The sequence below is a fragment of the Tachyglossus aculeatus genome, unplaced genomic scaffold (genome assembly GCF_015852505.1).
Source record: "Tachyglossus aculeatus isolate mTacAcu1 unplaced genomic scaffold, mTacAcu1.pri scaffold_164_arrow_ctg1, whole genome shotgun sequence".
Lineage (NCBI taxonomy): Eukaryota > Metazoa > Chordata > Mammalia > Monotremata > Tachyglossidae > Tachyglossus > Tachyglossus aculeatus.
The window spans coordinates 401,578-426,920 of record NW_024044887.1 but is presented as its reverse complement, the minus strand read 5'-3'; the positions used below and the strand labels follow the sequence as shown (position 1 = coordinate 426,920).

The following is a 25,343-nucleotide window of genomic DNA, read 5'->3' as shown; positions in this document are numbered from 1 at the left end:
TTCAGGCCCACAGCACTTACGAACATTTCCATAATGTATTTTAATGTCTGTCTCCCTCTGAACACTGTAAGCTCCTTGTGGGCAGCGAATGTGCCTATCAACACTTTTGTATTCTATGTTCCCAAGCACTTAGTATAGTGTTGTACACACAGAAAGTGTGCAATATATATGATTAATTCGTTGATTGATTGATTGTCCATGTAGCCCAGTAGATTGGAAAGTCCTTTAGGGCAAGGAATTCATCTTTTACCCCATTGTATTCTCCCAAGATTAGGGGAAAAGTTCTGGGTGGAGGAATTGATGATAGCCTTTGTTGTGTGGGCAGCATCACTGAACTGTCTTATCTCTGCTTGTTATATGTCCCCCCCGGGTCAGACAAAGAAGCCACTGGTTAGGTGGGAAAAGTGCAGTACATCGAATATTATATGCCAATACTTTTGACATGCAGGATGCATCGATGACTTGGCGGGGCTGAATGCATCCAATGAGTAGGTGGGTAAGGGTGCAGCACAGTGTGAAGGTTTGCTACATGCAGCACCCGTTGAAAGATGAAGTGATTACATCTGAGTGCCAATGCTGTGCTAATGGTGCCATAGCCCGGAAGGCAGCTGCCAGAATAGCCGCGGTTGGACAGCAAATGGAGGGGAGCCTCGTGAGAGATGGGAGGCACTGCACTGGCTAATGCTTCCCCTCCCACAAGCCCACTTGCCCTGCTGGGGGACTCAGACCCAACCTGAAATCCAACCTGGCCCCCAAGTGTGAGAGTCTCCCTCGACTGGCTCCATCTCACTCACTGACCTGCTGGTCCCTCCCTGCCTGTACTGCCCGTGGTCACACTCACCGAGGCAGTGTGGGGCTGGGAAGCGCTGACTTCTGCCCGGTTGGGATGATCCCCTCTCTTCTCGGACTCCTGGGTGCAGATGGCCATGAAGGGATGGTGTGTTGCCCTCGTCCTCTCTAAGCTCTGCTGCAGATGTTTAGTTGCTCTCCAGGCAGTCCCCTGTCCCTTCAGATAAAGCAGCCGCTGTACCATGGGGGTTCCCTGGAGGACCGACTTGGAGCCTATGAAGGGATCTAATGGCTTAGGTGATGTGAGAACCTTCTGGTCCTGTGATCCCTTGAGACCCACAGAGACAAAGTCCTGTACCTGCAGCAACGGAGCTGGCTGGAGAGGTTTCCATGGAAACAACAGCATCTGCATCCCAGCATCCTGCTTGTTCCCATAATGACGGACAATTTGGGTGAACTGTAGGCAGTTTTATAATAATAATGATAACAATAATAATGATGGCATTTGTTAAGCGCTTACTATGTGCGAAGCACTGTTCTAAGCACTGGGCACTGTTCTAAGCGCTGGAAACAAGACACTTCGCCTCCCGTTCTGCCATGACTCGGATTCGAACCGAGGTTGCTGCGGCCACAACGCAGAGTACTAACCACTATTCGATCATGGCACACCACAGAAATCTTGGTAATAACCTCTGACAATCAGTCTTTCAGTCAGTTGGTCAATCGATCAATTGTATTTTCTGATGTCTTCCAGTTGCAAATGTACAGAATGAGACATGCCTCTGAATTCATCCTAAGACCCATACCCAGGTTTAGTGGGGGGATCGGTGTGGGCACGGCTATGTTCTGAGAGGTTCTGTGGTTCAACCTCATCACTTCCATGCTCCTGGAGTCCTTATGTGTGTTCATTTACACTCTATTATGTCCTCCTATTCGTGCTGTGTTGTATCCCCCCCACTAGATTGTAAACTCCTGGGATCAGGAATCACGTCTACTAATTCCATTGCACTCTCCCAAGCAATTAGTACAGTGCTCCACACAGAGTTGAGACAAGCAATGTGATTGATTGACTGGTTGGTTGACTTAGCAGAGGAACCAAGGCTGAGAGAGGTTGGGCCCACAAAAGAAGCAGGAAAGCCTAGTGGAAAGAGCCCAGGTCCGGGAGCCAGAGGACCTTGGTTCTAATGTCATCTCTGCCAATTGCTTGCTGTGTGACCTTGAGCCGATCACTTAACTTCTCTGTGCTTCGATTCCTCAACTGTAAAATGGGAGTTAAAAACCTGTTCTCCCTCCTACTTAGACTGCGAGCCCCATGTGGGACAAGGACTGTGACAGACCTAATTAAAATCTACCTATTCCAGAGCTTAGAAATTGCTGGACACATAGTAAGTACTTAAGAAATACCATTTAAAAACAAACCAAAACGAAAAAAGACCGGCCATAGCCACGTAGGATGTCATATCTGCACCAGAACTGGGAGGGACCAGATGAGAACCAGATTGTTTGGTATGAAATGAAATGACAGGCCACCCACTAAACACAGTCCAGGCATTCCATGGAAAACTCCCAATAAATCTATTCCACTCCACTAAATAAAATAAGTAGGATAGGACTGTACAAGTAAAATAAATAAATAAATAAATAAATAAATAGAGTAATAAATATGTACAACCATATATACATATATACAGGTGCTGTGGGGAAGGGAAGGAGGTAAGACGGGGGGATGGAGAGGGGGACGAGGGGGAGAGGAAAGAAGGGGCTCAGTCTGGGAAGGCCTCCTGGAGGAGGTGAGCTCTCAGCAGGGCCTTGAAGGGAGGAAGAGAGCTAGCTTGGCGGATGGGCAGAGGGAGGGCATTCCAGGCCCGGGGGATGACGTGGGCCGGGTGTCGATGGCGGGACAGGCGAGAGCGAGGTACAGTGAGGAGATTAGCGGTGGAGGAGTGGAGGGTGCGGGCTGGGCAGTAGAAGGAGAGAAGGGAGGTGAGGTAGGAGGGGGCGAGGTGATGGACAGCCTTGAAGCCGAGGGTGAGGAGTTTCTGCTTGATGCGCAGATTGATCGGTAGCCATTAGAGGTTTTTGAGGAGGGCTTCCCTCACCCACCCCTCAGCCCCTCCCCCTAGTGCCCACTGCTTCTGTCAGGGGCCATGGAACTTCCCTGTTTCCCGAAGAAGGATCTCGGCTCCCAAGGCCTCAGCAGTCTCCTGGAGCACTGAGAGAGGGGAATCAATCAATCGTATTTATTGAGCACTTACTGTGTATTTAGGAGAGTACAGTATAATAGATTTGGCAGACCCATTCCCTGCCTACAAGGAGTTTACAATCTAGAATCCGACTCCCAATCCCCCTTGTATGTCCAAAAGGTTCCCAGAGCTGTGAAGCTACAGTTCAGTGGCAGGAGCGCTGTGTAGGTGAAGAAGTTGACTGGGCCACACAGAAGTCAGTGTGTCACAGAGTTCTGCTACGTAGGCCACACACTGATGCAACAATCTGTGGGGGCTAGAAATGTCAGGGTGAAGGAAGACAGAGAAACTTTTGATCCTTGGTATAAATATGCACACTTAGTACCCTCCCCATCACCACCCTCATGTCCTTGTTTCTCAGGCTGTAGATGAGGGGGTTTAGGGCAGGGGGGACTGCTATGTAAAACACGGACACCAGCAAGTCAAGGATTGATGAGGAGTCAGAGGAGAGATTTAAGTTAGCGAAAGCAGCTGTAGTGAAGAATACAGTTATAACAGCGAGGTGGGGCAGGCAGGTGGAGAAGGCTTTGGACCGCCCCCCCTGCTGACAGCCTCCTCAGCACAGCAGAGAAGATAAAGACATAGGAGACGAGAATGCAAATCAGGCAGAAGACACCAAAAGAAGCACTGGTGACTATGATCACGTCGAGGCCAATGTGACTTTTAGAACACGAGAGCTTGACTACAGAGGTGATGTCACAGAAGAATTGGGGAATCTCGTACGACCCACAGAAGGGCAGTGAGAATGTCTCTGCTGCGGACATGACTCCTACCATCATCAATCGTATTTATTGAGCGCTTACTATGTGCAGAGCACTGTACTAAGCGCTTGGGAAGTACAAATTGGCAACATATAGAAACAGTCCCTACCCAACAGTGGGCTCACAGTCTAAAAGGGGGAGACAGAGAACAAAAACCAAACATACTAACAAAATAAAATAAATAGAATAGATATGTACAAGTAGAATAAATAAATAAATAAATAGAGTAATAAATATGTACAAACATATATACATATATACAGGTGCTGTGGGGAAGGGAAGGAGGTAAGATGGGGGGATGGAGAGGGGGACGAGGGGGAGAGGAAGGAAGGGGCTCAGTCTGGGAAGGCCTCCTGGAGGAGGTGAGCTCTCAGTAGGGCCTTGAAGGGAGGAAGAGAGCTAGCTTGGAGGATGGGCAGAGGGAGGGCATTCCAGGCCCGGGGGATGACGTGGGCCGGGGGTCGATGGCGGGACAGGCGAGAACGAGGTACGGTGAGGAGATTAGCGGTGGAGGAGCGGAGGGTGCGGGCTGGGCTGTAGAAGGAGAGAAGGGAGGTGAGGTAGGAGGGAGTGAGGTGATGGAGAGCCTTGAAGCCCAGGGTGAGGAGTTTCTGCCTGATGCACAGATTGATTGGTAGCCACTGGAGATTTTTGAGGAGGGGAGTAATATGCCCAGAGCGTTTCTGGACAAAGATAATCCGGGCAGCAGCATGAAGTATGGATTGAAGTGGAGAGAGACACGAGGATAGGAGATCAGAGAGAAGGCTGATGCAGTAGTCCAGACGGGATAGGATGAGAGCTTGAATGAGCAGGGTAGCGGTATGGATGGAGAGGAAAGGGCGGATCTTGGCAATGTTGTGGAGCTGAGACCGGCAGGTTTTGGTGACGGCTTGGATGTGAGGGGTAAATGAGAGAGCGGAGACGAGGATGACACCAAGGTTGCGGGCTTGTGAGACGGGAAGGATGGTAGTGCCGTCAACAGAGGTGGGAAACCAGCCCTGCACTGATCCAGGAAGCAGCCACCATCTGTACACAGGTCCTTCGGTTCATGACGACCTCATAATGCAGAGGGCGGCAGATGGCAACGTAGCGGTCATAGGACATCGCCGTGAGGACAAAGAGCTCTGAACCAGCAAACAGAACCACGGAGAAGACCTGGACAGTGCAACCGAGGAAAGAGATGGATCTGTGGTTGGTCAGGGAGTTGCCAATGGATTGGGGGATGGTCGTGGAGATGAGGCACATGTCGATGAAGGACAAGTTCTTGAGGAAGAAGTACATGGGAGTGTGGAGGCGCTGGTCAAAGGTGGTGATGGCAATGATGAGGAGATTCCCTATCAGAGCCACCAGGTAGACCAGGAGGAACAGTGTGGCATGGACCAGCTGCAGCTCCCAGATGTCAGAGAATCCCTTGAGGAGAAAACCGTTCATTCTGGTAATGTTTACCATTTCCCAGGGATTTCCAAGAGCACCTAAAGGGCACAGGAGTAAGACTATTGTTCCTAACTTTTTATTTTATTTTATTTGTACATATCTATTCTATTTATTTTATTTTGTTAATATGTTTTGTTTTGTTCTCTGTCTCCCCCTTCTAGACTGTGAGCCCACTGTTGGGTAGGGACCGTCTCGATATGTTGCCAACTTGTACTTCCCAAGCGCTTAGTACAGTGCTCTGCACACAGTAAGCGCTCAATAAATACGATTGAATGAATGAATGAATAACTTCAACTGACAATGATGGTCAAAGTGACCTTTAGATTCCATCCCTCCTAGCCCTCAGCCTCGAGGGAGGAAGACACCAAAACCTTTAACACCAGATTTACACTCCTGGTTTATAAAAACATTAGGTAAAGATAGTCTTTAATCCTCCTCTTGGGTCACAACCCCCTTGAATACTGAATATAGAAACAAGTGTTATGTCCTGTGTGTGATGTTGGACCCAGCTAATTGTGCTAGAGAAGCAGTGTGGCTCGGTGGAAAGAGCCCAGGCTTTGGAGTCAGAGGTCATGGGTTCAAATCCCGGCTCCACTGCTTGTCAGCTGTGTGACTTGGGGCAAGTCACTTAACTTCTCTGGGCCTCAGTGACCTCATCTGTAAAATGGGGATTAAGACTGTAAGCCCCATGTGGAACAACCTGGTCACCTTGTATCCTCCCCAGCGCTTAGAACAGTGCTCTGCACATAGTAAGCGCTTAACAAATGCCATCATTATTATACTATTATCATTCGTTTACCACTGACTATGTGTCAAGCACTGTAGCAAGTGCTGGAGCAGCTAGGAGATCACCAATAAGACACAGTTCCCCCTTCCCATATGGTGCTCACAGCTTAAGGAGAAGGGAGAACAGAGATCAAATCCCCATTTTATAGATGAGGGAAGTAAGGTATAGTGATGTTAAGTGATTTGCCCGAGGTCACATAGTAGTAAGTGGCAAAACCGGCTTAGAACCCAGGTTCTCTGATTCCTAGGTCCACGATCTTTCCACTAGGTCACACTGCTCCTCCATGCTATCATATATATCATTTTGGGAACCCTGAACTACCCCCAACTATGACCAGAGCTGTCAGGTTTTCCAACCTGCTCCATAAGGCTGGGGAAGCAGCGTGGCTCAGTGGAAAGAGGCATGGGCTTTGGAGTCAGAGTTCATGGGTTCGAATCCCAGCTCCGCCAATTGTCAGCTGGGTGACTTTGGGCAAGTCACTTAACTTCTCTGGGCCTCAGTTACCTCATCTGGAAAATGGGGATTAAGATTGTGAGCCCCCCGTGGGACAACCTGATCACCTTGTAACCTCCCCAGTGCTTAGAACAGTGCTTTGCACATAGTAAGTGCTTAATAAATGCTTTCATTATTATTATTATAATGTCTCCCCTACACGGTAAACTCAATCTGGGCAGGAGACATGTCTGCTAATTCTGTTGTATTGTACTCTCCCAAATGCTTAGGATAGTGCTCTGCCCAGAGTAAACACTCAATAAATAGGATTGATTGATTGATTGAATATTTTGCATGTGCCTGATGCCTCATTCATACTGGTTAAGGGGGCAGATCAGGTGGAAACCAGACAAAAGCCCACGTCCCCGGCTCTGTGTCAGGAGGGGCAGTGCAAGGAGGAAAACTGCCAGGGTGGGGAGTAGTTCACCCTCTGCTCTTCCTCCTCCTCCTCTTCTTCCTCCTCTGTTTCACTGCCCACCCAGCCTGTCCAGGGCACATCTGTCTGTGGGCTGGGACCAGGGGTGGGAGGTAGTAAGTCTTCAAAACGTTTTCTTTCTACTACTTTCTCCCCTAGAGCAGTTCCTTCGAGTTCTCAGAACTATTTCCAAAGAGCTATGGCTCACACTCCCCACTCTCTCCCTTCTCTGGACACAATAGGTACTGAAGAAAGCATCCATCTGGAGGCGAAATGCCGTTCCCTCAAATCCTTGTCCCTGGTTCAGACACCAGAGGCAGGAAAACCTATCACAGGCAGAGCCAATATAGAGAATAGTCCAGGATGGCCCATCCATGGGGGGACTGAACAGAGAAAGCAGCACTAAACCCACAGAGTCCTCTCCCATAATCACCACCAAAGGAGGCTGCCCTATCTGGGTGGGATTAAGGAAAGACTGATGAGTGTCTGTTGTCTTCCCCTCTCCCATTAATTTTTAGATTGCAAGCCCCCATGAGGTGCAGGGATTGTATCCAATTTATCCAATTAATGAATCAATTACCCCATAGTACTGTTCGTGTGTTTACTCTATACAGGACACTGTAATATTTGGAGAACACAATGGTGTTAGCAGAAATAATCATTTCATTCTTCTCTTCCCCAGCATTTAGGACACATAAGGCACTTAATAACTGCAATGAGTGGCAGCTATGATGGCTTTGGCAGTGGACTATGGAGAGAGAGAGAGAGAGAGAGAGAGAGAGAGAGAGAGAGAGAGAGAGAGAGAGAGAGAGAGAGAGAGAGAGAGAGACGCAGCATGGCTCAGTGGAAAGAGCCCGGGCTTTGGAGTCAGAGGTCATGGGTTCAAATCCCAGCTCCACCACTTGTCAGCTGTGTGACTTTGGGCAAGTCACTTAACTTCTCTGTGCCTCAGTTACCTCATCTGTAAAATGGGGATTAAGTCTGTGAGCCCCACATGGGACAACATGATTACCTTGTATCTACCCCAGCGCTTAGAACAGTGCTTTGCACATAGTAAGTGCTTAATAAATGCCATTATTATTATTATTATTATTATTATTATATTCTCAGAATGTTTCTCACAGATCCAACCACTTCCATCCCCACCAGCCACCCAGGAGATCTGATGGATGGATCAGTGGATGATGGTCCATTCCAGATATACTGTATCTACCCCTTTGTTTACTACATTGCTTGGCACTTAGTAAGCACCTAATAAACACCACAAATTATTACTATTTTATTGTTATTCTTATTGTATCAGAAATTATAGCATGGACTAAGTGATTGAGGGAGTTCAACTGAAAAACAAGACAAAGTCCCTGCCCTCAAGGGATTGACTGAATATGCTCAGAGTGCTCGCTGTGGCCTCATTCCTCTGGCCAGTAGCAAAGGCTTCCTGTTTCCTCCTTCATGGGTCAATCGATCAATCAATGGTATTTACTGAGTGTTTACTGTGTGAAAACACTACTAAGCACTTGGGAAAGTACAGCAGAGTCGATAGACTCTGTGATCCCTGCCCACAAAGAGTCTACAATCTACAGGGGGAAGAGGTGGAACTGGAAGGGGCCCAGATTTCGACTGCAGACTTGGTCCTCTGTTTTGTCATATGCTTTACCCCACTACAACTGTAGTCCACAGCACAGATTTCTCTCAGTTCTGAAGGGGTGATCCTTTGGCTTTCTCACCCTTCCCAGGTCCAAGTCGGCTTGAGCCCAACTTGGAGTTTTTCTAGCTGAACATGATCACTCTTGTCTGCTTGCTAATGCCCTGGCCATCACATGGGAATCAAGTCGATGAATACATATGTGGGAGCTGTGAACAGTCTTGAGAGTTTCAATCAGTCAATCAATCCGTGGTTTATTGATTGCTTACTGTATTCCAAACACTGTACTAAGCACTTGGGTCAGTAAAATAGACTTGGTAAACACAGTCGCTGACCACAAGGAGCTTACAGTCTCGTTACTTTAATATCCAAAGCATATGCCTGGTAGGTAATGGGTCTGAGCCTTGGTTGGAGCTCTGTGCTCTAGGGAACATTTCCTCTCCTCTCTCCACCTTTTCAGGTGGCCCTCCAGGAAGCCTTCTCTGGCTCTGGCACTGAATCCCAAGGATGGAGATCATCTTTGGGGTCCTCATCCTGCTGGAGATTAGCATGGGGGTCTTGAGGAACATGTTCCTCATCATGGTGTATGTTTGCCTGGTTTCCTCCAGCCACAAGCTGACTTCCTCAGGCCTGATCCTCGCCCACCTGGCCTTGGCCAACACTATGACCATTTTGGCCAAGGGCATCCCAGAAACCCTGACAGCCTGGGGGATGAGAAATTTCCCGGTGGATAGTCAGTCAATAATCCCGGTGGATTTTGGAATTTACACTGATGGACTAGAATATTTGGGTTGAAAGAGAGAGAGGAGTCAAGGATAATGCCAAGGTTTATCTGTCAGTAAAGAGGGGTTTGAAATAAAGGCACAGTGATATAGAGAGGATCTGCATCTGGAAACTGTCTGTGTAGGAGGATGTCCTCATAAATCAATCAATCAATCTATCTATCAATCTTACTAATTGCCCATTTATTGTGGACAGAACACCGTACTAAGCACTGGAAGAGTACAATAGAGTTAATAGCCATGATCCCTGACCCCATGAGGCTTTCCACCTGGTAGGGAAGAGTCATGGTACCTCCTTGCCATGCTCTTGCCAGGCTTGTGTCCGCTGGGTCGGCTTCAAGGTGCTGATGTATCACATTATTATGGTCAATCTGAGACTGAGGAAAAGGCAGAACCAATTCCTCCCTGGTTGTGCCCTGGGAATAACCCCACCTCTGAAACCAGGTGGCCTGCCCCACAGGCCTGGGTCTGCACTCTGGAGACCCTTTGGAACTTGTACAGCTCCCACTTCGGGGACTTTGTGGTGGACAAGGCTGTGCCAGTCACAGAACAGTCCAGCCCCAGGAGAGAATCTGTGGTACTTAAAATCAAAATTATTTTCCAGGTAACGAACCTCCACAAGATGCAATCGATGGCCTGCAAACCAAAAGGATGAGGAGAGCAGTAGGGGCAATTGAGCACGAACCCATCCCAGGTCAGTGAGTTCCTCCTGAAATGCATGGGATTGATCAAGCACTCACTCCAAACACGATGCTAAATGCTGAGCTAAACACAAGTTATCAATAAGATGTGGGGAGAGATCCCCCTCTGGTCCTCAGTAGGGGAAATGAGGGCTTGATAGGGGAAGGCCTCTTGGAAGAGGTGAGATTCTTATAAGGCTTTGAAGATAGGGAGAGTGAGAGTCTGCCACGTATGAACAGGGAAAGAGTCCAAGGCTATAGGCAGGATGTAGGCCAGTGGTCAAAGGTGAGGTAGACAAGATCGAGGTACAATGAGTAAGTTGGCATTAGAGTAGTGAAGCGTGTGGCCTGGGTTGTAGTGTGTAATCAGCCAGGTAACGTACGAAGGGCCAGGCCAATTGAGAATTTAAAAGCTGAGAGCAAGGCATTCTCATTCGATGTGGAGGTGGATGGGCAACCGCTGGAGATTTCTGAGGAATGGAGAGACCAATCAATCGATTAATCAATCAATCATATTTATTAAACACTTACTGTGAACAAAGGACTGTACTAATCACTTTGGAGAGTACAATATAACAATAAACAGACACATCCCCAGCCCACAATGAGCTTACAGTCTGGAGCAGGAGATGGACATGTACATAAGCACTGTGGGGTTGTTGGAGGGGTGAAGAGAGGGTACAAATCCAAGTGCAAGGATAATGCAGAGGGAGAGGGAGAAGAGGTAATGAAGGCTTAGTTAAGAAAGACCTCTTGGAGGAGATGTGCTTGCGATAAGACTTTGAAGGTGGGGAGGATGATCGTCTGTCAGATATGAAGAGTAAGGGCACTCCAGGTCAGAGTTATGATGTGAGTGAGAGGTTGGCAGTGAGGTATATGAGATTGAGGTGTACTGTATAGGTTGACCTTAGAGGAGTGAAATGTGCGGGCTGGGTAGTAGGAAATTATATTGCCAACTTGTATAGTGCTCTGCACACAGTAAGTGCTCAATAAATACGATTGAATGAATGAATGAATGAAATCAGGGAGGTAAGGTAGGAGGGGGCAAGGCGATTGAGCGCGGTAAAGCCGATGGTAAAAGTTTCTGTTTGATGCGGAGATTCATGGGAAACCACTGCAGGTTCCTGAGGAGTGGGGAGAAGTGGACTGAACATTTTTCTAGAAAAACGATCCTGTCAGCAGAGTGAAGTATGAACTGGACTGGGGAAAGACAGGAGGCAGCAAGGTCAGCCAGGAGGCTGCTGCAGTCATCAAGTCAGATTACGATAAGTGCTTGGATCAACATAGCAGCAATTTGGCTGGAGAGTTAAGGATGAGTTTCAGTGGTGTTGTGCAGGGAAAACCAACAGGATTTGGTGACATATTGAATATGTGGTTAAATGAGAGAGATGTCGATGATAATGGCAAGAGTACCCATTTGTGAGACAAATGTTGTTGTCTTCAGTGATCCAAAAGACAGGGGGAGGATACAGTCTGGAGCAGAAGATGAGGAGTTCTGTTTTGAGCAGGTTAACTATGAGGTGACAACACAAAATCCAAATAGAAATGTCTTGAAGGCGAGAGTAAATATGAGATTGCTGAGAAGGAAAGACTCAGGGCTGGAGAGGTAAATTAGGGAATCATCCATGTAGAGAAGGTAGTTGAAGTCATGGGAGCAAATGAATTGTGCAAGGGAGTGGGTGTATCTGTAGAAACAAAGGGGTTCTGAAACAATCCTTGAGGGACTCCCACATTTAGAGGGTGTGGGAGGCAGAGGAGCCTGTGAAAGAGATCAGAAAGGAGCGGAAAACTAGGAGAGGACAGTGTCAGTGAAGCCAAGGTTGGATAATGTTTCCACAAGAAGGGGGTGGTCAACAGTGTTGAAGGCAGCTGAGAGGTCAAGGATGATTAGGATGGAGGCCTCTGGGTTTGGCAAAAGGAGATCACTGGTGGCCTTGGAGAAGGTAGTTTCAGTAAAGCAAAGGGGAAATCAACCAGATTGGAATGAATCAAGGACAGAATTGGAGGAGAGGAAGCAGACAACTTGCCCAAGGAGTTTGGAAAGGAATGGTAGGAGGAAGATGGGACAATAGCTGGTGGTAGTTGTAAGGACAAAGAGTTCTTTTTAGAAGATAGGGGACATGTGAGCACCTTTACAAGCAACGTAGAAGAAGCCACTGGCCAGTGTATGGTATCAGATGGGGTCAGAAACACTGGTGGAGGGGGTAGATTTTGAGAGTAGGTTTACTCTTTACCATGATCCCTGTCAATGAAGGGCAGTGGATGACCTTGTGGGAGGGTGCAGTGAATACCTGCTGACTCACTGGCATGGAAATATATCTGGGTTCTACCTGCAATCATATATCAATCAATTGTATTTAAGTGCTTTTTGGTGCAGAGCACTGTACTAAGCACTGGGAAGAGCACAATACGACGGAGCTGGTAGACATGACCCCTTCCCTTAAGGGGTTTATAGACTAGTAAGAGTGACAAGCATTAAAATAAGTTACAGATAGGCGACACAGCACAGTATAAGGCTTTGGACAAAGTGCTGTGCAACTGGGAGTAGGGTGAATATCAAAGTTCTTAAAGGATACAGAGCCTAATGCTTAGATCAATCAATAAAGAAACGATATTAGTGAGCACTGACTAGGTGCAGAGCACTGTACTAAGTGCTTGGAAAATTACTGCGCAAATGACTACTGTGCTCAAGGAGCTCTGCCACTTGTCAGCTTTGTGACTTTGGGCAAGTCACTTAATTTCTCTGTGCCTCGGTTTCCTCATCTGTAAAAAAGGGGATTAAAACTGTGAGCCCCACGTGGGACAAATTGATAACCTTGCTTCTACCCCAGTGCTTAGAATAGCGATTGGCACATATAGTAATCGCTTAACTACCATTAAAATGAAAAGGAGCTAACGTACTAGTTGGGGAGATAGGCATTAAAATAAATTACAAGTAGTGGAAGTGGCAGCAAATAAAGATATGGACATAAGTGCTGTGTGTCTGTGGATGGAGTGAGAAAAAACATTCTCAAAGTGTACTAATTCAAGTGTATAGACGAAATAGAAGAGAAGGCCAATAGTGTGGGGAAATGAGAGTATAATCAGAGGAGGCTACTTGGAGGAGATGTGATTTAATAGGGTTTTTAAAGATGTTGTGATTAGGAGAATCACTGCATTAGCTGCATGGCCTAATGGAAAGACTACGAGGCTGGGAGTCAGAGGACTGACTCTGCCACTTGCCTGCTGGGTGATCTTAACAAGTCATTGAACCTCTATGGGCCCAGTGTCCTCACCTGTATAATGGGGATTATGAACTGTTCTCCCTCCCACTTAGATTGTGAGGTGCTGTTTATCTTGTATCTACCCAAGCACCTAGAACTGCATTTTGCACAAAGTAAGTGCTTAACAGATACCCCAATTATTATATTTTGCTGTTGTATCCGGGCCAAAATGCACTCCTGCCTCCTGTCACCCCACCACATTATAAATTTTCTTGAGATTGGTTATAGCTCTTCTCCAGAAAACCCCCAAACTAATAGTAGACTCAGAAGATGCTCAGTTTGGGATGTTGACTTTGCTCAATTCTTCACTCTCACAGGCAGCTCATGACATCTCCCGGACAATGTTTAACATCACGAGAGTGACAGAATTCCTCCTCCTGCGATTCTCAGACATCCAGGAGTTGCAGCTGATCCACACTGCGCTGTTCCTTCTGGTCTATCTGACAGCCTTGATGGGGAATCTCCTCATCATTGCCGTCACCACCCTTGACCGGCACTTGCACACCCCCATGTACTTCTTCATCAAGAACCTGTCCATTTTGGACCTTGGCTACATCTCCGTCACAGTCCCCAAATCCATCTTCAATTCCCTCACGAATGCTAACTCCATCTCTCTGCTGGGCTGCGCCGCCCAAGTATTCCTTGTATTTTTATTCGCTGGAACAGAGGTGGCCCTGCTCACGGTGATGTCCCACGACCGCTATGTCGCCATCTGCCGCCCCCTGCACTATGAGATCACCATGCCCCACGGGGCCTGTGTACGCATGTTGGCTGCCTCTTGGTTCAGCAGCTGTTTGAGTGCCATCACATACACAGCCAGCACCTTCTCTCTATCCTTCTGTGGCCCCAACACTGTCCCCCAGTTCTTCTGCGACGGTGCCCAGTTGCTAAGACTTGCATGTTCCACTGACCATGTCCTAGAAGATGTGAGTTTAGCCATCAGCATGTGCTTAGCTTTCCTCTGCTTCGTGCTCATCGTGGGCTCCTACGTCCGCATCTTCTCAGCCGTGCTGAGGATGCCATCGGCGGAGGGTAGCTCCAAGGCCTTCTCCACCTGTCTGCCCCACCTGGTCGTCATCACTCTGTTCATCATGTCTGGCATGTCTGCCTATCTTAAGCCGATATCAGACTCTCCCTCTGCACTGGACCTGCTGGTGTCTGTGTTCTATGCCGTGGTGCCCCCTACCCTTAATCCCCTCATCTACAGCCCGAGAAACCGGGACATGAAGGCAGCGATGGGAAGGCTGCTGTGGCCAAAACATTTCCCAAAGGAGAAGCCATCTACAGGATAAAAGGTCCTCTCCACGGACTGCCCTGACCATGGCTCTTACTTAACCAGTCTTCACTCCAGAAGGGTTTTACCTCAGCATTGTCTGGGTGACCTAGTGGACAGAGCACTTGCCTGGGAGTCAGAGGACCTGGATTCTTGTCCTGGGTCTGCCACTGTCTGTAGTGTGACATTGGAAAAGTCCGTGAAACTTTCTTTGCCTCTGTTTCCTTATCTGTAAAATGGGGATAAAATACTCATTCTCTCTCCTACTTAGGCTGAGAGCCTATGTGGGGTAAGGACTGTGTTTGTACCCAACAAACTATATCTAATGCAGTGCTTGGCATATGGTAACAATAATAATAATAATAATAATTTTGGTATTTGTTAAGTGCTTACTATGTGCCAAGCACTGTTCTAAGCACTGAGGAAGATACAAGGTAATCAGGTTGTCCCACGTGGGGCTCACAGTCTTCATCCCCATTTTACAGATGAGGTAACTGAGGCACAGAGAAGTTAAGTGACTTGCCCAAAGTCACACAGCTGATAAGTGGTGGAGTTGGGATTCGAACCCATGACCTCTGACTCCCAAGCCCGCGCTCTTTCCACTGAACCATGCTGCTTCTCTGGTAAGTGCTTAACAGATATCACGATTATTAGTATCATTATGAAGCTTGAAATCTTGACCAGTGGCCACGAATGCTCCATGGAGGGGGTCCAGGAAAAACACAGACTACAATTCTTATGCACTCCGTGCCTTACTGCAGTGAGAAACATCTTTGTTTCCCTTCTCCTCTCTTCTCTCCTTCCCCCATTTACACTGCCTCCCTCCCACTTTCCCCTTTTCTTTATTTTCCTCTCTAATGAAATGTGAGCAGTCAGTTTGAAGCACAAATGCAGGGTTTGGTGAAAAACGGGGAGAGAATGTTGAAGACATGAGATGGAGTGGGAAAATCTGCAATAGATCTCTTTCTGTTTATTGTTGTTGGAGTGTTACCTCCTGGTCAGCAAATGACATATCTCTCCTTTCTGTTTACCTTTCCAAATGCTTCATACTGTGCACTGCAGCTAGTGGGACCTCAATAAATACCATTCTAAATCAATCAATGGTATTTACTAAGTGCTTACTGTGTGAGGAGCACTCTACCAAGTGCTAGGGAGAGTACAGTATAATAGCATCGGTAGTCACAATCCCTTGCCTTGGATAACTTACAATCTTAGTGGAATGAATCAAATTAAGAAGCTCCAACTGCTCTTACCCAGAAGAGAATTGATCAATCATTCAGTGATATTTATTGACTCCTTACTGTGTGCTGAGCGCTTTCTAGTCACTTGGGTGGGTACAATAAAATATAGTTGGTAAACATGATCTCCGGAGTCTGACTCACAAACTTCATGGCAGTTTAGTAATTTCTGGTGGTGAAATTGAGCTCCTTGAGGTCAGGGGTCATGTTTATGAACTCAGAACACTTTGTCCTATATGGACTTTGATAAACCCTACTATTCCCTGACTGCAATCGACCCTGCAATTTACGATCTCTCTGTGCTGAATTTTCTCATATGAGGAAATCCTGAATAGCACAAATCAGCTTCCATCGTCCCCATGGCCTTACTGAGAATTTCATGTTAGAGTGTGGTTTTCCAACTCCAGTCCGTCCAGGTGTAAAAAGGACAACTGTGTCATTTCTAATAATTACAATGATAATAATAGCATTTATTAAGAACTTATATCTGCAAAGCACTGTTCTAAGCACAAGGTGATCAGGTTGTCCCACGTGGGGCTCACAGCCTTAATCCCCATTTTACAGATGAGGTAACTGAGGCACAGAGAAGTTAAGTGATTTGCCCAAAGTCACACAGCTAAGTGGAGGAGCTGGGATGGATTTGAACCCATGAACTCTGACTCCAAAGCCCATGCTCTTTCCACTGAGCCACACTGCTTCTCAATTCTCTATTTGTCCTATTGCTTCTCAATTTCTCTATTGCCTGACTGTGGTTGTCCTGTATTTATCTGTTTCTTGTTACTCTGTGCTACTCTTGGCTTCCTCAGGTTCAGGCTCCGTAACAAAGAGGGGAGCCTTGGGCTGTTTCCTGTAGAGAACACAATGGTGCCCACCCACCCCAGGTGCCAAGGAGTCCAGCATCGAGAGCTTCTGCTGAAATGGGGCATCACTGAGTTGCCAAAGTAGTTTGGTCCCTGCTCCCTCCTTTTCTCCTTTCCAAACCGCAGTCTGAGTTGAACTCCTGTGCCCTGCAGCAGACACGGAGAACCATGCTGTCTGCTGCTATCATGGGATGAATGAAGGGAGCAAGTCAGGGTGTCATAGAAGGAAAAGGGAGAAGAGGAAAGGAGGGCTTAGTCAGGGAAGGCCTCTTGGAGGAGATGGGCCTTCAATAAGGCTTTGATGGTGGAGAGAGTAATTTTCTGTCTGATATGAGGAGGAAGGGCATTCCAGGCCAGAGGTGGGACATGGGCAAGACGTTGGTGGTGACATAGATGAGGTCAAGGTACAGTGAGAAAGTTAGCATTAAAGGAGCAAATTGTGTGGGCTGGGTTGTAGTAGGAGAGTAGTAAAGTCAGGTAGGGAGGGGGCAAGGTGATTGAGTGCTTTAATATCTCTGGTGAGGAGTTTTTGTTTGATGCAGAGGTGGATAGGCAACCATTGGAGTTTTTTGAGGCGTGGAGAAACATGGACTAAACATTTTTGTAGAAAAATGATAAGTGATTGGATTAACGTGGCAGCAGTTTGGATGGAGAGGAAAGGGCAGATTTTAGCAATCTCATGAAGGTGGAATCGACAGGATTTAGTGATGGATCAGAATATTTGGGTTGAATGAGAGAGAGGAGTCAAGGATAATGCCAAGGTTTACTTGTCAGTGAAGAGGGGTTCGAAATGCAGGCACAGTGATCTAGAGAGGTTCTGCATCTGAAAACTGTTTAGGTGGATGTCCTCATAAATCAATCAATCACTCTATCAAACTAGTTGACCATTTACCACGGGCAGAACACTGTACTATGTGAAGAGTGCAGTAGAGTTAATAGACATGATCCCTGACCCCAAGGGGCTTACAGTCTGGTAGGGAAGAGTCATGGTCCCTCATGGCCATGCTTTTGTCAGGCTTGTGTCTGTTGGGTCGGCTTCAAGGTGCTAGAGTACCACATTATTTTGGTCAATCTGAGACTGAAGAGAAGGCAGAACCAATTCCTCCCTGGTTGTGCCCTGGGAATAGCCCCACCTCTGAAACCAGGTGGCCTGCCCCACTGGCCCGGATCTGCACTCTGGAGACCCTTTGGGACTTGTTCAGCTCCCACTTCTGGGACTTTGCGGTGGACGAGGCTGTGCCAGTCACAGAACAGTCCAGCCCCAGAAGACAATCTATGGTGCTTAAAATCAAAATGATTTTCCAGTTAGCGAACCTCCACAAGACGCGATCGATGGCGTGCAGACCCACAGGATAAGGAGAGCAGCAGGGGCAATTAGGCACGAATCCACCCCAGGTCATTGAATTCCTCCTGAAATGCATGGGATTGATCAAGCACTCACTCCAAACACGATGCTAAATGCTGAGCTAAACACAAATTATCTATAAGATGTGGGGAGAGACCACCCTCTGGTCCTCAGCAGGGGAAATGAGGGTTTGAGAAGGGAAGGCCTCTTGGAAGAGATGTGATTCTTATAAGGCTTTGAAGATAGGGAGAGTGAGAGTCTGCCTGATAGGAACAGGGAAGGAATCCAAGGCTAGAGGCAGGATGTAGGCAAGTGGTCAGAGATAAGGTAGACAAGATCGAGGCACAATGAGTAGGTTGGCGTTAGAGTAGTGATGCGTGTGGCCTGGGTTGTAGTGGGTAATCAGCCAGGTAAGATATGAAGGACTGGGCCGGATGAAATTTTAAAAGCTGAGAGCAAGGCATTCCTATTCGATGTGGAGGTGGATGGGCAACCACTGGAGATTTTTGAGGACTGGAGAGACCAATCAATCGATTAATCAATCAATCATATTTATTAAACACTTACTGTGTGCAAAGGACTGTACTAATCATTTGGGAGAATACAATATAGCAATAAACAGACACATCCCCAGACCACAACCAGCTTACAGACTCAAGCGGGAGATGGACATTAACAGAAACAAATAAATTACAGATAAGTATATAAGTGCTGTGGGGTTGATGGGGGGGTTGAAGAGAGGTTATAAATCCAAGTGCAAGGGTGATGCAGAGGGAATGGGAGAAAAGCAAATGAAGGCTTAGTTAAGGAAGACCTCTTGGAGGAGATGTGCTTGTGATGAGACTTTGAAGGTGGGGAGGATGATCATCTGTCAGATATGAAGAGTAAGGGCACTCCAGGTCATAGGTATGATGTGAGTGAGAGGTTGGCAGTGAGGTGAAATGTATCGGTTGACATTAGAGGAGTGAAATGTGCGGGCAGGGTTGTAGAAGGAAATGGGGGAGGTAAGGTAGGAGGGGGCAAGGCCATTGAGCGCTGGAAAGCCAATGGTAAAAGTTTCTCTTTGATGTGGAAGTTCATGGGAAACCACTGGAGGTTCCCGAGGAGTGGGGAGATGTGGACTGAACATTTATCTAGAACAATGATCCGGTCAGCAGAGTGAAGTATGAACTGGATTGGGGAAAGCCAGGAGGCAGCAAGGTCAGCCAGGAGGCTGCTGCAGTCATCGAGTCAGACTACAATAAGTGCTTGAATCAACATAGCAGCAATTTGGATGGAGAGTTAAGGATGGGTTTCAGTGGTGTTGTGAAGGTAAAACCAACAGGGTTTGGTGACATATTGAATATGTGGGTTAAATGAGAGAGATGTTGATGATAATGGCGAGTAAACATTTGTGAGACAAGGAGGATAGTGGTGTTGTCTTCAGTGATCCTAAAGACTGGGGAGGACACAGTTTGGGGCAGAAGATGATGAGGAGTTCTGTTTTGAGCTTGTTTACTTTGAGGTTACAACAGGAAATGCAAATAGAAATGTCTTGAAGGCAAGAGTCAATATGAGATTGCTGAGAAGGAGAGAGTCAGGGCTGGAGAGGTAAATTAGGGAATCATCCGTGTAGAGGAGGTAGTTGAAGTCATGGGAGCAAATGAATTGTGCAAGGGAGTGGGAGTATCTGTAGAATCCAAGGGGTTCTGAACCAATCCTTGAGGGACTCCCACATTTAGAAGGTGGGAGGCAGAGGAGCCTGTGAAAGAGATTGCAAAGGGGCAGAAAACTAGGAACTCTGTCTGTCAGTGAAGCCGTGGTTGGGTAATGTTTCCACAAGAAGGGAGTGGTCGACAATGTTGACGGCAGCTGAGACGTCATGGATGATTAGGATGGAGGCTGTTGGATTGGGCAAAATGAAAAACTGGTGACCTTAGAGAAGGCAGTTTCAGTGGAGCAAAAGGGGCAGAAACCAGATTTGAGTGAATCGAGGACAGAATTGGAGGAGAGAAAGGAGACAACTTGCCCAAGGAGTCTGGAAAGGAATGGTAGGAGGAAGATAGGACAATAGCTGGTGATAGTTGTAAGGACAAAGAGGGTTGTTTTTGAGATAGTGAATATGTGAGCACGTTTACAAGCAACGTAGAAGAAGCCACTGGCAAGTGAATGGTAGCTGATGGGGTCAGAAGCACTGATGGAGGGTGTTGATTTTGAGAGTAGGTCTACTCTTTACTATGATCCCTGTCAATGAAGGGCAGTGGATGACCTCGTGGGAGGGTGCAGTAAATACCTGCTGACTCACTGGCATGGAAATATATCTGGATTCTATCTGGAATCCTATCTCAATCAATTGTATTTATTAAGTGCTTTTTGGTGTAAAGCACTGTACTAAGCACTGGGAAGAACACAATACAATAGAGCTGGTAGACATGACCCCTTCCCTGAAGGGGTTTTTAGACTGTCAAGAGAGACAAACATTAAAATAAATTACAGATAGGGGAAGCAGCAGAGTATAAACTTTGGACAAAGTGCTGTGAGACTGGGAGTAGGGTGAATATCAAAGTTCTTAAAGGATACGGACCCTAATGCTTAGATCAATCAATAAACGGTATTAGTGAGCACTGACTACGTGCAGAGCACTGTACTAAGTGCTGGGAAAATTACAGTGCATATGACCACAGTGATCAAGGAGCTCTGCCACTTGTCAGCTTTGTGACTTTGGGCAAGTCACTTAACTTCTCTGTGCCTCAGTTACCTCATCTGTAAAAGAGGGGATTAAAATTGTGAACCCCCCATGAAACAACCTGAGCCCGCTGTTGGGTAGGGACCGTCTCTATATGCTGCCAACTTGTACTTCCCAAGCGCTTAGTACAGTGCTCTGCATGCAGTAAGTGCTCAATAAATACGATAGAATGAATGAATGAATGAATCTACCCCAGTGCTTAGAACAGCACTTGGCACATAGTAATCGCTTAACAACTACCATTTAAAAAAAGTAGCTAACACACTAGTTGGGGAGACAGGCATGAAAATAAATTACAAGTAGTGGAAGTGGCAGCAAATAAAGATATGGACATAAGTGCTGTGTGTCTGTGGGGGGAGTGAGAAAAAACGTTCTCAAAGGGTACTGATTCAAGTGTATAGATGAAATAGAAGAGAGTGGGGAAATGAGAGTATAATCAGAGGAGGCTACTTGGAGGAGATGTGATTTAGTAGGGTTTTTGAAGATGGTGTGAGTAGGAGTATCACTGCAGTAGCTGCATGGCCTAGTGGAAAGACTATGAGGCTGGGAGTCAGAGGACCTTGGTTTTAACATGACTCTGCCACTTGCCTGCTGGGTGATCTTAACAAGTCATTTAACCTCACTGGGCACCAGTTTTCTCACCTGTAAAATGGAGATTAAGAACTGTTCTCCCTCATTCTTAGATTGTGAGGTGCTGTTTCTCTTGTATCTACCCCAGCACTTAGAACTGCATTTCGCACAAAGCCAGCGCTTAATACCCCAACTATTATTTTCTGCTGTTTTATCTGGGCCAAAATGCACTCCTGCCTCCTGTCACCCCATCACATTATAAATTTTCTTGAGATTGGTTATAGCTCTTCTCCAGAAAACCCCCAACACTAATGGTAGACTCAGAAGATGTTCAGTTTGGGATGTTGACTTTGCTCCATTCTTCCCTCTCACAGGCAGTTCATGACACCTCCCAGACCATGTCTAACATCACGACAGTGACAGAATTCCTCCTTCAGGGATTCTCCGACATCCGGGAGTTGCAGTTGATCCATGCTGCACTGTTCCTTCTGGTCTATCTGGCAGCCCTGATGGGGAATCTCCTTATCATTGCCGTCACCACCGTTGACCGGCACTTGCACACCCCCATGTACTTCTTCCTCAAGAACCTGTCCGTCATTGACCTCGGCTACATCTCCGTCACAGTCCCCAAATCCATCTTCAATTCCCTCACGAATGTCAACTCCATCTCTCTGCTGGGCTGCGCTGCCCAGGTATTCCTTGTATTTTCACTGGCTGGAACAGAGATGGCCCTGCTCACAGTGATGTCCCACGACCGCTATGTTGCCATCTGCCGCCCCCTGCACTATGAGATCATCATGCCCCACGGGGCCTGTGTACGCATGTTGGCTGCCTCTTGGTTCTGCAGCTGTTCGAATGCCATCATGTACACAGCCAGTACCTTCTCTCTATCCTTCTGTGGCCCCATCACTGTCCACCAGTTCTTCTGTGATGGTCCCCAGTTGCTAAGACTTTCATGTTCCACTGACCATGTCCCAGAAGATGTGAGTTTAGTCATCAGCCTCATCTTAGCTTTCTTCTGCTTCATGCTCATCGTGGGCTCCTATGTCCGCATCTTCTTGGCCGTGCTGAGGGTGCCGTCAGCAGAGGGCCGCTCCAAAGCCTTTTCCACCTGTGTACCCCACCTAGTCGTCGTCACTCTGTACGTCACGTCTGGCATATCTGCCTGCCTAAAGCCAATATCAGACTCTCCCTCTGCACTGGACCTGCTGGTGTCTGTGTTCTATGCCGTGGTGCCCCCTACCCTTAATCCCCTCATCTACAGCCTGAGGAACCGAGACATTAAGGCAGCGATGGGAAGGCTGCTATGGTCAAAACATATCACAAAGGAGAAAATATCTATTGGATGAAAGGTCCTTCTTCACGGACTTCCCTGACCATGGCTCTGACTTAACCAGTCTTCACTCCAGAATGGTTTTACCTCAGCATTGTCTGGGTGACCTAGTGGAAAGAGCAGTGGCCTGGGAGTCCGAGGACCTGGATTCTTGTCCTGGGTCTGCCACTGTCTGTAGTGTGACATTGGAAAAATCAGTAAAACTTTCTGTGGCTCTGTTTCCTTTTCTGTACAATGGGGATGAAATATCCATTCTCTCTCCTACTTTGACTGAGAGCCTATGTAGGGTAAGGACTGTGTTTGTACACAAGAAACTATGTCTAATACAGTGCTTGGCGTATGGTAAGTGCTTGACAAATATCATGATTATTTCATTATGAAACTTGAAATCTTGACCAGTGGCCATGAACGCTCCATGGAGGGGTTCCAGGACAAACACAGACTACAATTCTTATGCACTCCATGCCTACATTCACTCCCTTGGTGACCTCATTCGCTCCCACGGCTTCAACTATCATCTCTACGCTGATGACACCCAGATCTACATCTCTGCCCCTGCTCTCTCCCCCTCCCTCCAGGCTCGCATCTCCTCCTGCCTTCAGGACATCTCCATCTGGATGTCTGCCCGCCACCTAAAGCTCAACATGTCCAAGACTGAACTCCTTGTCTTCCCTCCAAAACCCTGCCCTCTCCCTGACTTTCCCATCACTGTTGATGGCACTACCATCCTTCCCATCTCACAAGCCCGAAACCTTGGTGTCATCCTCGACTCCGCTCTCTCATTCACCCCTCACATCCAAGCCGTCACCAAAACCTGCCGGTCTCAGCTCCGCAACATTGCCAAGATCCGTCCTTTCCTCTCCATCCAAACCGCTACCCTGCTCATTCAAGCTCTCATCCTATCCCATCTGGACTACTGCATCAGCCTTCTCTCTGATCTCCCATCCTCGTGTCTCTCCCCACTTCAATCCATACTTCATGCTGCTGCCCAGATTGTCTTTGTCCAGAAACGCTCTGGGCATGTTACTCCCCTCCTCAAAAATCTCCAGTGGCTACCAATCAATCTGCGCATCAGGCAGAAACTCCTCACCCTCGGCTTCAAGGCTCTCCATCACCTCGCCCCCTCCTACCTCACCTCCCTTCTCTCCTCCAGCCCAGCCTGCACCTTCCACTCCTCTGCCGCTAATCTCCTCACCGTGCCTCGTTCTCACCTGTCCCACCATCGAAACCCCAGCCCACGTCATCCCCCTGGCCTGGAATGCCCTCCCTCTGACCATCCGCCAAGCTAGCTCTCTTCCTCCCTTCAAGGCCCTACCGAGAGCTCACCTCCTCCAGGAGGCCTTCCCAGACTGAGCCTCCTCCTTCCTCTCCCCCTCGTCCCCCTCTCCATTCCCCCGTCTTACCTCCTTCCCTTCCCCACAGCACCTGTATATATGTATATATGTTTGTACATATTTATTGCTCTATTTATTTATTTATTTTACTTCTACATATCTATTCTATTTATTTTATTTTGGTAATATGTTTGGTTTTGTTCTCTGTCTCCCCCTTCTAGACTGTGAACCCACTGTTGAGTAGGGACTGCCTCTATATGTTGCCAACTTGTACTTCCCAAGTGCTTAGTACAGTGCTCTGCACACAGTAAGCGCTCAATAAATATGACTGATTGATTGATTGATTACTACAGTGAGAGACATCTTTGTTACCCTTCTCCTTTCTTCTCTCCTTCCCCTGATTACACTGCCTCCCACACACCATTTTCCCTCCATTTTCCTTATTTTCCTCTCAAACGAAGAGTGAGCAGTCAGTCTGAAGCACAAATGGAGGGTTTGGGGAAAAACGGACAGAGAATTCTCAGGACAAGCACTCAATAAATACGATTGATGATGATGATGATGATGATGATGATGGAGTGGGAAAATCTGGAATAGCTATTTTTCTGTTTGTTGTTGTTAGAGTGTAAACTCCTGGTGGAGAAATGACATATCTCTCCTTTCTGTTTACCTTTCCAAATGCTTCATATTGTTCATTGCAGCTAGTGGGACCTCAATAAATACCATTCTAAATTAATCAATGGTATTTATTAAGTGCTTACGGTGTGAGGAGCACTGTACTAACTCCTTGGGAGAGTACAGTATAATAGCATCAGTAGACACAAACCCTTGCCTCGGATAGCTCGCAATCTTAGTGGAATGAATCAAATTAAGAAGCTCCACCTGCTCTTACCCAGAAGAGAATTGATCAATCATTCAGTGGTATTTACTGACTCCTTACTCTGTGCTGAGCACTTACTAGTCATTTGGGAGGGTACAGTAAAATATAGTTGGTAAACATGATCTCTGGGGTCTGACTCACAGAACTCAAGGCAGTTTATTAGTTACTGGTGGTAAGATAGAGCTCCTTAATGGTAGGGGTCGTTTTGAACTCAGAACACATGGTCCTATCTGGACATTGATAAACCCAACTTTTCTCTCACTGCAATCGACCCTGCAATTTACCATCTCTCTGTGCTGAATTTTCTACTATGAGGATATCCTCACTAGCACAAATCAGCCACTCTACTCCCCATGGCCCTACTGAGAATTTCACATTACAGGGTGGTTTTCCAACTCCAGTCTGTCTGTCCAGATGTGAAAAGGACAACTGTGCTATTTCTATATTGCATGACTGTCATTGTCCTGTATTTATCTGTTTCTTGTTCCTCTGTG

At 47.1% G+C, this 25,343-nt stretch overlaps 1 protein-coding gene across 1 annotated transcript in view; it reads left to right on the top strand.

Annotated features, from left to right (window-relative positions):
- The first annotated feature begins 9,073 nt into the window (after positions 1-9,073).
- LOC119923257 (olfactory receptor 14A16-like) overlaps positions 9,074-25,343 on the top strand; it is a 17,895-nt gene continuing 1,625 nt past the window's right edge. The window contains exons 1-3 of the mRNA XM_038742722.1: positions 9,074-9,292; positions 9,809-9,883; positions 21,677-22,611. Of these exons, the coding sequence (XP_038598650.1) occupies positions 9,074-9,292; positions 9,809-9,883; positions 21,677-22,611 (1,229 nt within the window). The remainder of the gene's footprint in view (positions 9,293-9,808; positions 9,884-21,676; positions 22,612-25,343) is intronic.